This window comes from Falco peregrinus, chromosome 13 (assembly GCF_023634155.1).
Source record: "Falco peregrinus isolate bFalPer1 chromosome 13, bFalPer1.pri, whole genome shotgun sequence".
Lineage (NCBI taxonomy): Eukaryota > Metazoa > Chordata > Aves > Falconiformes > Falconidae > Falco > Falco peregrinus.
Window position 1 is genome coordinate 2,768,327 of NC_073733.1, and position 12,777 is coordinate 2,781,103.

The 12,777-nt window shown below is 45.8% G+C and overlaps 1 protein-coding gene across 8 annotated transcripts in view; it reads left to right on the forward strand.

Moving 5' to 3' along the window:
• Positions 1-12,777, forward strand: part of ARHGEF9 (Cdc42 guanine nucleotide exchange factor 9) — a 221,650-nt gene that overhangs the window by 105,389 nt on the left and 103,484 nt on the right. Inside the window, exon 1 of one of the 8 annotated variants that reach the window (XM_027784196.2) lies at positions 1,424-1,496. The exons of the other annotated variants lie outside the window; for them this stretch is intronic. Within the exon in view, the coding sequence (XP_027639997.1) occupies positions 1,467-1,496 (30 nt within the window). The 5' untranslated portion in view covers positions 1,424-1,466. Of the gene's footprint in view, positions 1-1,423; positions 1,497-12,777 lie in introns of those variants that run through there. 8 annotated transcript variants of the gene reach the window in all.

A 12,777-nucleotide genomic window follows, 5' to 3' on the forward strand; every position in this document is an offset into this window, starting at 1 on the left:
AAGTTGGGAGCAGAAAACTTTGTTATCGTAGCAACACTGTTCCTGATATACCAGGCTTCCTACTGGACTTTTGGGGGAAAGAGAGGAAATAAGCCTAAAAAGTTAGCAAGGGCTAGTGTTTCTGCTTGTTTAGTTTGATTCCTGTTTCCCACCCCCAGTCCTCAGTGGCCACCTTTTCAAACAGGCCTTGAGCCACCTGCCCCAACCCCATTTTTGTAGTTTCGCACCTGCAATTTTGCATTTTCCAAGCCTGCAGTGGAGCCCTGAAATATCTGGTTTGCAGGAGCAATTAGCTAGTTAAACAACTCCGTCTTGCCATACTTTTCAGGAGCGGCTCAATCCATGACAGTCTGCATTAACAGCTTTTTGGGGTGACAGCGTTCCTAGTTGCTTGCAGTAGATCCTCTGTACTCGTAAGTGACTGTGCTTGCAAAATTTGGGGTGTAATTTGCACGCTGTAAAGTTCCTACATGTAGTGGAGCTTTCCTTCTCCCTGAGCTCTGTGGGATGATTCGGGTCATGCGTATGGCTGGTTGCGGTCGGGGTCCCGGGGGTAGTTTGGCTCCATAACTCCCCCACGGTTTGTGAACACTGAGTTCTTCACATCTGTGGGGATGCTGAAGCCCAGAGATGGGGGAAGAGGGGGTCATTCCTTTAAATGAATCAAAGCACTGACCCTCTGGAAAGTACAGCTCCAAAGAAAAAAATATTCATTTGTATGCAAATAGCATATTTATAATGCATAAAATCTCTTTCTGTGATTGCTCGTGTGTATTTGTTAGGCTGGGTGATGGGAGACCTGCCTTGCTGTTTGTCTGCTTAAGCAGGATTCAATGTTATTTGCCACAGGATTCATGAAAATGCCTCTGACTGTATCATAGCAACCCTGTTTCACACAGTCCATAAAAAGTCCATTCCTCCTGAGCGGCAATCCGCTGTCTTAAAGATTCAGGCACCCTTCTCACTGTGGAGAAAGGATACATTTCTCCCTCTTTGGATGCTTTGGAAAAAGCATACGTGTCAGGATGATCCCTGCTAGTCCTGCATTCACTGTGATTTTAATGCTCTTTCTTTAAAGCTAATAAGAGGGCTTCCTTTCAGTTTTTTCTTAAAGGCTTCCTCCCCCACCCTGGATATTTCCCACCTCTGTTTTAAACCTCACATGACAAGTTAAAAGGGGGACGGGACAGCTCAGAGGTCTCTGATGTGATGGCTCTTTTCTGTCCTGCCATTTGGATTTTCCCCCAGGATGGCAGCAGCACAGCACTTGCTTATGCTCTGTAGTGAATGAAGATCTGCTCAGATTCGAGCCCTTCTGTGGGAATGCAGAGGTGCTTTCTCATCCCATAGATGAATGTTGTTAAGAGCTGCATGTTCACCTGACTCCTGCCCCCATCTGTTTGCATAATGTGGTTATATTTCTTTTTGGATCAGGTATTCAGTACACAGCCCAACTGCTGTGTATAATGTCTGAAGGAAAATTGCCAAAAATCCATGTAAGTTTTTTTTTTTTGTTTGTTTTGTTTTAGTTTGTCAATAGAACCCCTCTTCTGTATTGTTCATTTCATTTTGTTGTTGTTCTTTGATGTCTGTATTTAATGAATGCTGGTTGTGATGGGAGATACGGTGGTCTTTGTGTACAGTGCTTGCTTGCTTGCATGTATGTATGTATTGTGCCTGTATTGTTTCTGTATGTGCTATATCTTGTTAATAATGCATCTGTGTTGGTGAGGAGGGTTTGTTTTTTTTCTATATTCTGCATTCGCAGTGTGTATCTTTCTCAACTGGGTGTGATAATTATGTTCAATGTGTGTCTCTCAGTGAAATGTTATGAGAGCTATTCTGATAAAATGCAGGGATTTGTCTCTTGTACACGGAATCTCCAATGACTAGAAGTTAGGAAGCCTGAGAAAAACTCCCTAATGTTAATGATTGTGTAATTATTGTCCTTTTTTGAAAAGGATGCTTGTTCAGGGGTTACAGAGGTGGCAGAGGACAGTTCTGCTGGATCCTGGTTTTGCCACTGATTTACTGTATGGCCTTGGGCATGTTCCTTTGCTGCCTTGTGGCTCCTCTTTCCCAGTTGTAGAAGACGAACATCACCCATTACTTAGGCATAGCCAAGACCAATTAACTCCTATTTCTTCCCTTTCTGCAGCATCCTGTAGCTGCAAAAGTGGTGGTGTTCTGGTCAGGCAGCAGGGGAGTGGCAGTACAGGTGAACAGTGTGTGTCTGACCACATTGGCCCAACTGTGTGTAGCTGGATTTAGCCTGTTGGAACTGTTGTAGATGGCGGTCTGTAGTGGTTTATGCTTCTCACTAAAAATAGATGCTCCTGGAGGAAGAGCTGTTGGAGGAACCGTGATTTATTTGTTTTATTTTGTTGGTTATGGTTGAATTTCTTTCCTGAGTGGAAATGAGTCTTAATTTGAAAGAGCCCACAGATGGCCAGGTTGTCTCTAACCCTGCTGTCCTCTTCACCAGCAAAGGACCATGCAGCCTCGACTGCTTATTTCCAGTTTTTGTAGAGTATTACTCCTGCATTGTTGGAAATGCTACACTGACAACATGTTCTCTAGGGCATCTGAGCTCAGGGCAAGAAGTACTCAGAGCTCTCCTGTTGATGAATGTGTTGGGCAGGCCTTGAAAGCTTTACCACCCAAATTAAAGGGAGCCTTAGGGGGTGAGGGAGCATCCTCATAAAGGCATTTAAAGAATTAGCTCTGGATTTCAACTGACTCTGTCTTATGTATTCAGAAAATTTCATAAGCGTGCTACTTTGCTCCCATCACAGAGCAAGGGAAACTGAGGCATGTGGTGGTCGGAGAGCAGCGTGTGGTGGGGTGGGGATTAGTAGCAGAGCTGGGAGCAGGAGCAAAGCTCGGGGGCCCGTTGGTCACTCTGCCCACTGGATTGTACTACCTTTTCTTAATCCTCAGTGAAGCAGGGCCAGCAGGCATGCTGCTTGGAATCTGGCTTGTACGCTTTTATTTGAACCTTCCCATTTGGAAGTGTCAGTGACAGGCTTGTGCTGGGGATCTGTGGAGTGAGCTGCTCGCAGTCTGGTGGAGGATCTCTTTCAGCGGATTTCAGAGCTCCCAGCATAGCAGGCTCGGAGAGCAGAAAAGTCTGTCCGTGCCCATGTGGATAGTCCCATGTGGTTCAGCGCCTGCCCCTTCTTTCGCATCAGCTGAGACATATATAACATAACGTATAGACTGCTGGCAACGATTGCGTTTCTATTTTAGGCAGCATCTCTGGCTAAGTAAAGCAGGGGCTACACTGCCAGCCACTTTGCTCTGCAATCTTGTTTAAGTCTCTGAGGGATGAAATGTTTCTCTAGCCCTGTTGCCTTCCCGTAGGACCTGATCAGGACTCGCAAGGCAGGCAGTCACAGCCCCGATGGGTGCTTGGGTCAGAGCAGGCAGCCCTACCGTGCCGGCACTGTGGCCACAGAGGTAAAACAGTCACAATAGGTGGCGTCACCGCATTGCCACAGCACCGGGTAAGGTGGCTCAACCTGGCAGCCTGTCCCTTCCCTCCCCCCCCCCCCCCTTTTTTTTTTTTCTTTCTTTTTTTTGGATAAACCCCGAAATTAACTTCTAGGTAATTTATTATTACTAGATTATCTTACTGTCCCACCACAAGCATGGGCAGCTGCATGCTCTGGCATCCCCTCTTTCTCAAGCTAAGCAGCTATGCCACGGCATGCCCCAGGGAGGTCTGCGTTTTTGCTGGGGGGGCCATGGGGGACTGTCAGTAGAGTGGTCCTTCCCGCTTTGTTTCTGGTAGGGAAAGCAGCATGCCCGACTATCCTATGGCCTCTCATGACCATGGCCTCTGTCCCCAGCTCTGCTCCCCTGCCTGCCTCTTGCGGTGACCTTTGCAGAGGATGTCCTGTCTGGAGTGATGAGAATAATTGTCATTGGGTTTGCAACATGGGCAGGGATGTACCTGAGCATCCTGGATGTGCCTTGTGCCACCAGAGAGCCGCTCCAGCCTCACGAGGCATCGAGTAAAAATCAGTTCTCTCTTGATACTCAGGATGTTTGCCTGGGGAGTGTCTGTTTCTAAAGGGTTAAGCTTCTCCTGGTGCCAATTCTTGGGTTTTTAAGCTGCTGTAAGGGAGCTTAGAGCCCCTGGCTTTGAGGGTGGTTGCAGCTCACACTCGAAAGATATTGGGAGAGGAATCAGCCAAACTAGAATTTTGAAAGTAGCAAAGATCCTAACTGTGCAGGGGGTGTTTCTTATAATTAAAAAAATGCAGTATGGGCTCAGTTACACAAATATAAATTCAGAAAAATACCCTAAGGACCAGGCTTTACCCTGATAAGCAGTGGGCTAATTTGCTGGGCATATCTGTAGCAAAGTTTTGTCAAGTAAAATTGTTCCATTTGAAAAAAAGCATCAGGCTCTTGCTGGCATTATCAGAAAACAGGTTTTTTTTTCAAAGGATTTCTGTGGACCGCATTCCCTGCGCTATTTCTGATGCTTCTGCTCTCCTGTATTGTATTCAGTATATCTGACAAGGTTTTCTTAATAGGTTGTGCGCTGAAGTTTCTGTTCCGATACCAAATTTAGGGAAAGCTTGTTATCTAAAATTCTTTCTTCCTGGCTTGATAAGGTGCTGATTAATTTTATGCAACTCTCTTTCCTTATCTAGTTGAGCTTCAGTCAGTTTTAGTACAATCTTGGAAAAGTGCGATCAATCTTTAATGTTTGTTTTTAAGGTTTATTCCAAAGCCTTTTAGGCACACTGGATGTTTGGTCTTTTGTGAAGTTCTATGAGAAATAAGTTAAAAAGTAACAATTATAGAACAGGTTTTGAATCCGGATGAAACATTTTAAAGTTTTTAAAGTAAAACAAGAAAGAACTTACTTTAAATGACAGTTACTCTGATGTTGTTTTGGGTATTAAATTGAGATTATATGACTCTGGTGTTGCACATATGCAAAGCTGGATGCATAAAGCACAGAATACTAATGGTGCCTTTATATAGGAATGCGTAGATGTGGTACCTATCTGACACAAGGATGAAGGAGAGGGACTGTTCCCTCTCCATAGGTATGTGTAAGGTAAAGAGGGGCAAGGGCAGCTCCACGTATCTCTGCCTTGCGCCATCGAGAAGGGCTGTGGGGGCACAGGGTGCTGTGCTGGGGAACCGCGTCCTGCTTCTGCTGAAATGCACAGGCCAGAGGAGACGGTTGTGTCTGTTCAGTGCAGCCATCTCACGCTCAGTGAGGAGGGGGCTCGCTGGGGTCTGTGGTGTCGTTGTGGGCAGCTGTGAGCAGGAAGGGGTACTCGTGCTGGGGCAGCAAGGAGACTCAGCTGTCATCAGTGGAGAGTGTCTGCCTTGATTTCGTGATCAAGAGTTGACATCTGGATAGATTTTCAGTCTCTGGTCCAGGGCAGATGAATCTCTCATCTGATGCCCAGCAGCAGATCGATTCCATCTCCTGGACACCGATGGTTTTGCAGAAGCATCTGAAAGTCTTTCCTGAAGAATTAAAAGTACACACACATGCAGTGCGAAGAAATTAAACCTCACAAACCTGCAGGCTGGGAACAAATATGCTTAAGACTAGCCAGCTGCTTTATAATTACAAGTCTTCAACCAGGAGGAGCCTGGCTTCTTCGGTGCATACCTGGAGCCTGGGAAATGTATTCACAGGCGTTAACAGGATTGAGACCCTAGATTTATGGAATTTAGAAAGCACTGGCTCTGCTCCCTCCGCTGCAGGACCAGGTGCTGACAAGCCAGGTGCTGGTGCCATCCCCTCTTGAGACAGGACGGCACTCTCAGCCCACTGCCATTTGCAGATTGTCACAGTGGCCCCAACTGTCAGAAAAGCCATTTTTCCAGCTCAGTTTTAAGCTCAGTATGAGACTGTGTCTAGTCCTCAGAGCCCAGGTTTGGCTGGAGGTTGTAGGCAGTGCCATCTCCCCCCGTAGCTTCCTGGTTTCTTGTTCTCCTCCTACACTCCCTGCGTTAAACAGTTGCTGTGTTTTGCCCCAGAAAATGGTGATGGTTTGATCTGTCTCCAGTGTCTTTTTAAAACAGAGGCCAGGCTGTCCCTCGCTCTCATCCTCACACACAGCAACGTACATATGAGTGCCTGCGTGTGCAGGCATTTGTGCATTTTCATATATATTTCTTTTTACATATACAGGGAAACACATAGATTAAAACACATGTGCATGTGTTTTCCTTCCCAGATATATTTTGGAAAATATGAGTCAGCAGCAGGCAAGAACATATTACATAATCTCTGGGAGTGAAGAAAACCTTGCAGTTTATTAGGAGACAGGCTTTCTGCAAGCAGCATTTTTTAACATCATTTTGTTACCACACATTGATGTGTGCCTCTCGGTCAAGTGGCCTTATTTCCATCGTATGTGGTTGTGTCTGATGTAGAAATGTAGTCCCAGTAGCCTTGGGTTTTGTTATATTTTTAAACCCCACAGTAACAATAGCAGAGTCTTAGGGCTGTGATGATGGTAACGACTTCTCTTCCTTAACATGTTTTGCTGCAAAGACTGTGATTTTCCTTTTTGGTTCCCCCCACTCCCCACCTCCTGCTGTTTTCTATAAAATCTTAGCACTGAGAGAAATCACACATGAATGCAGCTGGAAATAAATGTTGCCCCCTCCGCCTCCCCTCTGTTCATGGCCACCCACCTCTACCGCCCGCACCCAAATGGGAGAGTGAAGTCAACATCCACTTTTAGCCCTCGTCTCCTGCTTGGCTCTCCCTGCAAGCTCATTTCCCACACCTCGCAGAGTGCGGTGGCTCTGCCTGCTGTACATGCAGAGGGTGAAATTTGGAGGGGTTTGAACACCATTTTAACGGCTTCTGCAGCCATAGGAGCACTTGTCTGGCCCCATCAGCGGTCATGCTGTCATATGCCTTAACATAAGGGGCTGAGAGAGGACACACAGTTTGCTGCTTGTTCACTAAGCATCTCAGGGAGTGGGGAGCATCATGAATTGTGGAGAGACAGAGGAGCACAAATGAAAAAATGAAGTAAGATGGGTCTGGCTCAAGTCAGACAGCAGAAACATCCAGGCTTTGAATCCCACACCCTGGGCTACAACAGGTGTTGTGAGTGACAGCATGTGCCAGGGGATGGGAAGCAGTGAGGGGCACGGAGCAGAGTGTTGGTGGTTGGGTGCTCTTATCTTCTTGACAGTGCATCTCAGTTTCTCCATCTCTAATGCCAGGCTTAATTCCAGGCTGTTCAGTCAAATCCCTGCATTTCTGAAGAATTCTTTGAAAGCCTAGGAGGGGAATGGGCACTAGCAGAGTTAAAGGAAATAAAGAAAAGCACTTGTTTATTTTTAATTTGCCCAATAAAACCAAAAGGTTTTGAACTGCTTTCATCTCTCAGGGCACTGCAAATACTTCCGCTGTGGCTAAGCTAGTGGTTGCCTTTCAAGCAAAGAGAAAGCTCTGTTGCGGTTTTAAAATATCAGAGCCTTCCCAAGGAGGCAATAAATTGCCATGCTGGCTGAAACCAGGAGTGCAAGTAGCTCTGTGCCCTGTCTGGGACAGTGTCTGAGACACATGCTGTAGAGAAAATTGAGAGAGACACAGTAATTGATGGTGATGGAATAACCTGTTTATCCAGAGCACTCTGTCTTCACCCCCATTAGCTCGTGAGTTTCTGATGCTTGGAGACAAGAGAATTTAAATCTTTGTATTTTTAAAAGCACAAAATTATCTGTTATAGCCAGGAAGTTCTCATGAGCTCAGCAGAGGGGATATCCTCTTCATTCCAGCGTTCATCAGGGTTCTCCACATTTTGTTCAGAAGCCTGGTTTGAGCTGTGTGTGTCTGCCCAGTGTTTGGAGCAGCTGGGAAATGATAGGGTGCTCCCAGGGATGGGTTTTAGGGGAACTGCCCCCCATTTCCAGCCTCTCTGCAGCCCTGTGGGTGATGCTGCAGAAGCCATTTCATCTTTCTGCATCTTTATTTCTCTTTCTATAGAACGTGCAGAAGGAAATTGCCCTTTCCTGTTAAATGGTTTGACAGCTGAGGATGAGAAGTGCTGTATTCCAGGCAGATGGGATCATAGCTGAGTGAGGATTGCTGACAAATGCCACTCTATCCCTTGCAGGCAAGGGGGAGAGGTGGAGATAAGCTTTGCAACTGGCCTCTGGCAGACCAGAGCTCCCACCCAGGCTGCTCCCTGCTTTAGTAAGAGTTTAGTAAGACTGGAGTTCCACCTGAGATCCAGACAGGAATGAGATGCCAAATGATGTCAGCAGGGTTCCACCAAAGATTAATTTGGCCTCAAATATTTTGCATATGCAACATCATATTGCAACCTTATTTAAAGAACATTCAGCTAGACAAGGTCTCTGTACATCTATAGAGCCTTCAGTTGTTACTCATCAATAATACAGTTGCTCTCAGTTATTAGTTGATCCAAATTAGGCTTTTTTGTTTCTCTAAGCCTTTTGTGGTATTTCTGTGCACTTAAGAAATTAATCTGCATTAAGTAGAAATACCTAAGTAAAAATAGCAGCTTTTGAGTAGTTGCTTTTCAGTTTTTCGTGGCGTAAGCTCCAGGGCAGAACCGTTCAGGGTAACCAGTAATCCTCGCCCCAAGGCCAGTGACAAAATACGGGAGAGGCTCACAGAGCAGGAAGGAGTGGCACAAACCCCACCCAGGGCAGCCTGGCCCTGCTCTGGATGGTGGGATCCCCCTGGAAGTGCTGTCTCTTAGAGACATGCTGTCTCTCTGACTCAGTGACATAAGCTGATGTTTTACTTCCCAAATTTTTTCTTTTAGAGCGTCTGTGTTTGACCATCCTCTCCCCAAAAGGAAGGTTGTTCCCTGGGGCACGTTCCCTCCTGTTTTGTCAAACCTGGCAGGAAGTGTCTGTAGTGCTTGGTCTCAGATGGTCATGAAAGACTTCCACTCGTTCCTTTGAACAGGTTTCCCAAGCTGGAAACGTCTCACCATCACTAGCAGTGGCTTTAAGTTTTTTCTATTGCCCTTTTTTTTCCTTTTTACTGCAGACAGTTTTACCTTTGCGGGTCTTTCTCCAATTCAGGTTGAAATTCAAGCAATAATAATACTTGACATTCTTTATTCCAGCATCTTAAAAACATTTTCTGAAGTTGAGTTACTTAAAAGCCTTTGTGCTATATAAATACTCGAGCACTTTTTCTATTTTAAAATGGAAATGGGTGCCTGAAAAAGCTCAAAAGTCAAATTAAGATCAAAGGCTTGGGTCTACTAGTAGTTTTCTGTATTATCCACAGGAGCTTGAGACTAAGATTGCATAGCTTAAGTGCAAAGGGACTGCTATGCTGACAAGGGCATAATGCATCTCTGAAACTCAACACTGATGCTCTTGAGGGCTGGGCTTGGTGTCTGACATTCCTACTGCTGGCCTGGCTGGAAAATCTCATGTTTTATCATGTTTCATGCCCGCCGCTGTGCCACAAGGGCCAGCAAATGGCTGTAGTGGGGCTAATGGTACCACTGCCCTTTTCAGTGGTAGCTGGACTTGCTTTACGAGTTTTTCAGAAAAGCAAAGCTGTTTTCTCATAGTCCATCCCTCCTCACTATTTTCCTTCCTTCCTGTGGCTTATGAGCAGGAATCAGGGTAATAGATGGAAATTTATGTCCTGGAAGCATGTAACAAGGGTATCCTGAGGGTTCAGGGCAGCTCACAAAACAATTGCCTCTGATAAATGCTCTGAGGTTTTCCTGAGTTTTCTCAGCAGCTGTAGTCAATGCTCTCAGTGGGTGTTTTCACCACGGACCAGCTATTCATAGGGAAATGCTACAAGGCTGTGTAAGCCACCAACATTGTAATCCTTGTAGTAATAAAACAAAAATGGATGCAGAGTGATTTGGCCAGAAGAAGAGTGGAAAGAAAAAGACAGTTAAAATCCAAGGAGTAGCTGTTGAGATGCAAAAGGATCTAGAAAGCAAAGATGCAAAAATACAATCTGAAACGGAAATGAGTAACACTCTTACAGCATTGTATAACTCATTTAATTGCAATCCATCTAGAAATCTATTTGAGGCAAGAAATCAAATCAGAATTGTAGAGCAAAGCATTGGTCTTCCAGATGTTTGGAACTTTCTGGATTGTTATTTTCAGCTTCCTTCCACAGTTTATTTGAATCCCTTCTTCCCTGCAGTGGCCATGGAAAGACTCTCGCCTTGGATGCGTTGCGGGTGGGGCAGTAAATGGAGTGGGAGTGTCCTGGGGCTTTCTGCTCTGAACTTTATCTCTTGTCATCTTCTGAGAAACACCATGAGGTGGTTGTACTGGTGAGCATGGAGGGGTGGAAAGTGGAACCCCCAGGGTTTCTATAGGATAATTCCGCCTTGGAAAGGGCCATGCAGCATCTTCCAAGCTAGACTGAGGTGGTCAGGATGGACTGTTGCCCACACAGGGAGCTTCTGTCTTCCCTAAGCCATGCTTCTATATGAGTAGTAGAGCTGCAGCCATAATGTGCTGTTTACTCTGATCACCTCTTTTAAACACATTGGATCAGATTGTGCAACATAGACACTATAGCTACCTCATCATCTTTCACCATATATATTCTCGGCCTGCTTAAAAGACTGGTTGAAGCCCATCAATGTTGAAGGCTTCTGGTATCTGGCAGGCTATGGTACATTTGTCTTGGCAGAATTAAGTCTTGACTCTAATAGATGTCATCGGTGTCATTCCCAGCAGTCTCCTGAAATGCCAGCGTGGTGCACCTGACATTTCTCTTGTATTTGGTGGCATTTGTGCAGGAGGTTTTACCTTGTTTCTTGTCCATCTTGCATGTTCAGAGCTGCTGTGGGTGACTTGCATTGCATCCAGTTCTTGGCAAGCAGCATGCAGAGGCTAAAGCTGCAGTGTATCCAGGCAGAGCTCAGCTCTGCTGCCAAGCCACCCTGTCGCACCAGACGAGTGTCCCTCTCCTTCTGGGAGTAGGCTCTGCTTCACTCTGCCTGTCATGGGCTTCTGTGAGCTGTTGCTTACCCAGCCTCACAGTTTGGCTTTGGGTTGTGCAGATTATTAGGTGCCCCTGCTTTGTGCACTGGGGACTTGAGGAGCTAACCACTTGCTGGCTGCTTCCAGAATGTCCCTTTGGATGTGGTCTCCTCCTGCCTCTTGTGCTGCCTGGGGTGGAGTCGTGGGGGCTGGACTCAAGCAGTGGTGCAAGAAGCAATCAGGCATCTGTTTGGAAATCAGGTTTTCAGAATGGTGAGGGTTTGAAACAGGAATCCAGGGAAATGGGAGAATTTCCTGACAGCCAGACACTTAAAAAGTTTTCTTAGCAGAATGGCCCAAAACGTAAGCAAACTGACTCCAGATACGCAATATCTCCTCTGACCTCCCTCCTCACTTTGTCTCTCTCAGACTGTCATTACAAGTCCAGTGGAAATGTATCTGTCCCCACTCCATCCAGTCTGGGGAATGATGGTGCTGCACACATTATTACCGGGAGCGGTGCTGACCTCCCTGCTTGGGCAAGGAGGAAGTTTCCCTCGTGGTACAGCACAGCGTGGTCTGGCTGATGAGTCTTGAAAAGACATTAGTGGTAGATGCAGTCTCTAGTCCTTGTTTCTGCTGACAGGGTATTAAATGCATTCACATTTAAATTATTGGCTTCAAGCAAGAGAGAGATATGGGAAAAGAGATTGCAGTAGGTTTACCCAGTTGAGATGAGTCCAAAGAGATTGCATTGCAACTCCTGCCCCTGATCTGGGGAGGGTGTGAGGAAAGGGGAGATGCAGGCTTTTTTAAATTAAGGGAGTGCATATGAAAGAGGGAGAAGGATATGATACAGAAGGTAAAACTGAGTATAGAGGAGTGATGTTATTAAGGGAAAACTGGGGCTGGAGATCAGGACAAATTAGAGCATGCAGAAAATGTAATCCACTAGGCCATGGATTTGTATTTCTGGAAAATAACTGAAGTACCTTCACATGGGACAGTTCTCATGAGGTTGGAGAAAATACCAGAACAGGTACTCAAGGGAACAGTCTTCCTTTGGCTTTGAGCAGAACAGATGATTCAAATGTGTTTTTTGCGAGCATAGAGCCCCTGAATTGCGAGCAGCACTGTGTTTCCTTGCATGCAGGCACCTCTGGGCAGCACAGCTTAACAACGGGGCAGCACCAGCAGGATTTGCACAAAGTAAGAGTTTATTCTAATGATAACTGCAGAGAGGAGCAGCAGACCTCCCAAGGACAGATGGATTCATGAGTAGAAGGGCTCTGGAAATGGGCCGTTGGTAACACTGGAGCAGAGAGGAAGGGAGTATTTTACTATTATTACCTGGAGTGGATTCAAGCCTTAAACAGATGGTAGGATTTGCCAGTTTGTTGTGTTAGAAAGCCGGGTGTTGGAGGCTTGTAAGCCAGTCAGTCCCGTCCATCACTCTGGCTACTGGGTCCTGTGTCCACCAAGGCTTTGTGAAACTGAAAGGACTGGTTAAGTAAAAGGTCAAGGTTTCGTTTAGTGGTGATGCCAGTGCAGACTGTGGTTATGGGTGCCTAGGAGCTTGTGCTGCAAATAACTCTGGGTTTTGGCACCGGTCCTAAAGAAGAAGAAACAAGTAAGTGAGATATTTCATATGCTGGAATCAGTGTTTTGATTACTGCTTTTGAAAGATTGATAGAAGTGGATTTGGCTGTAAGAAAAGGATCTGTCTTGGCAGTTGAATAGCCTGTTCCAGAACTTCCCTTTCTCCATAGTGTAGTCAAAAGTCCTCTGGATTTATGGATGACCTTAGAAAGCGGAGCCAGC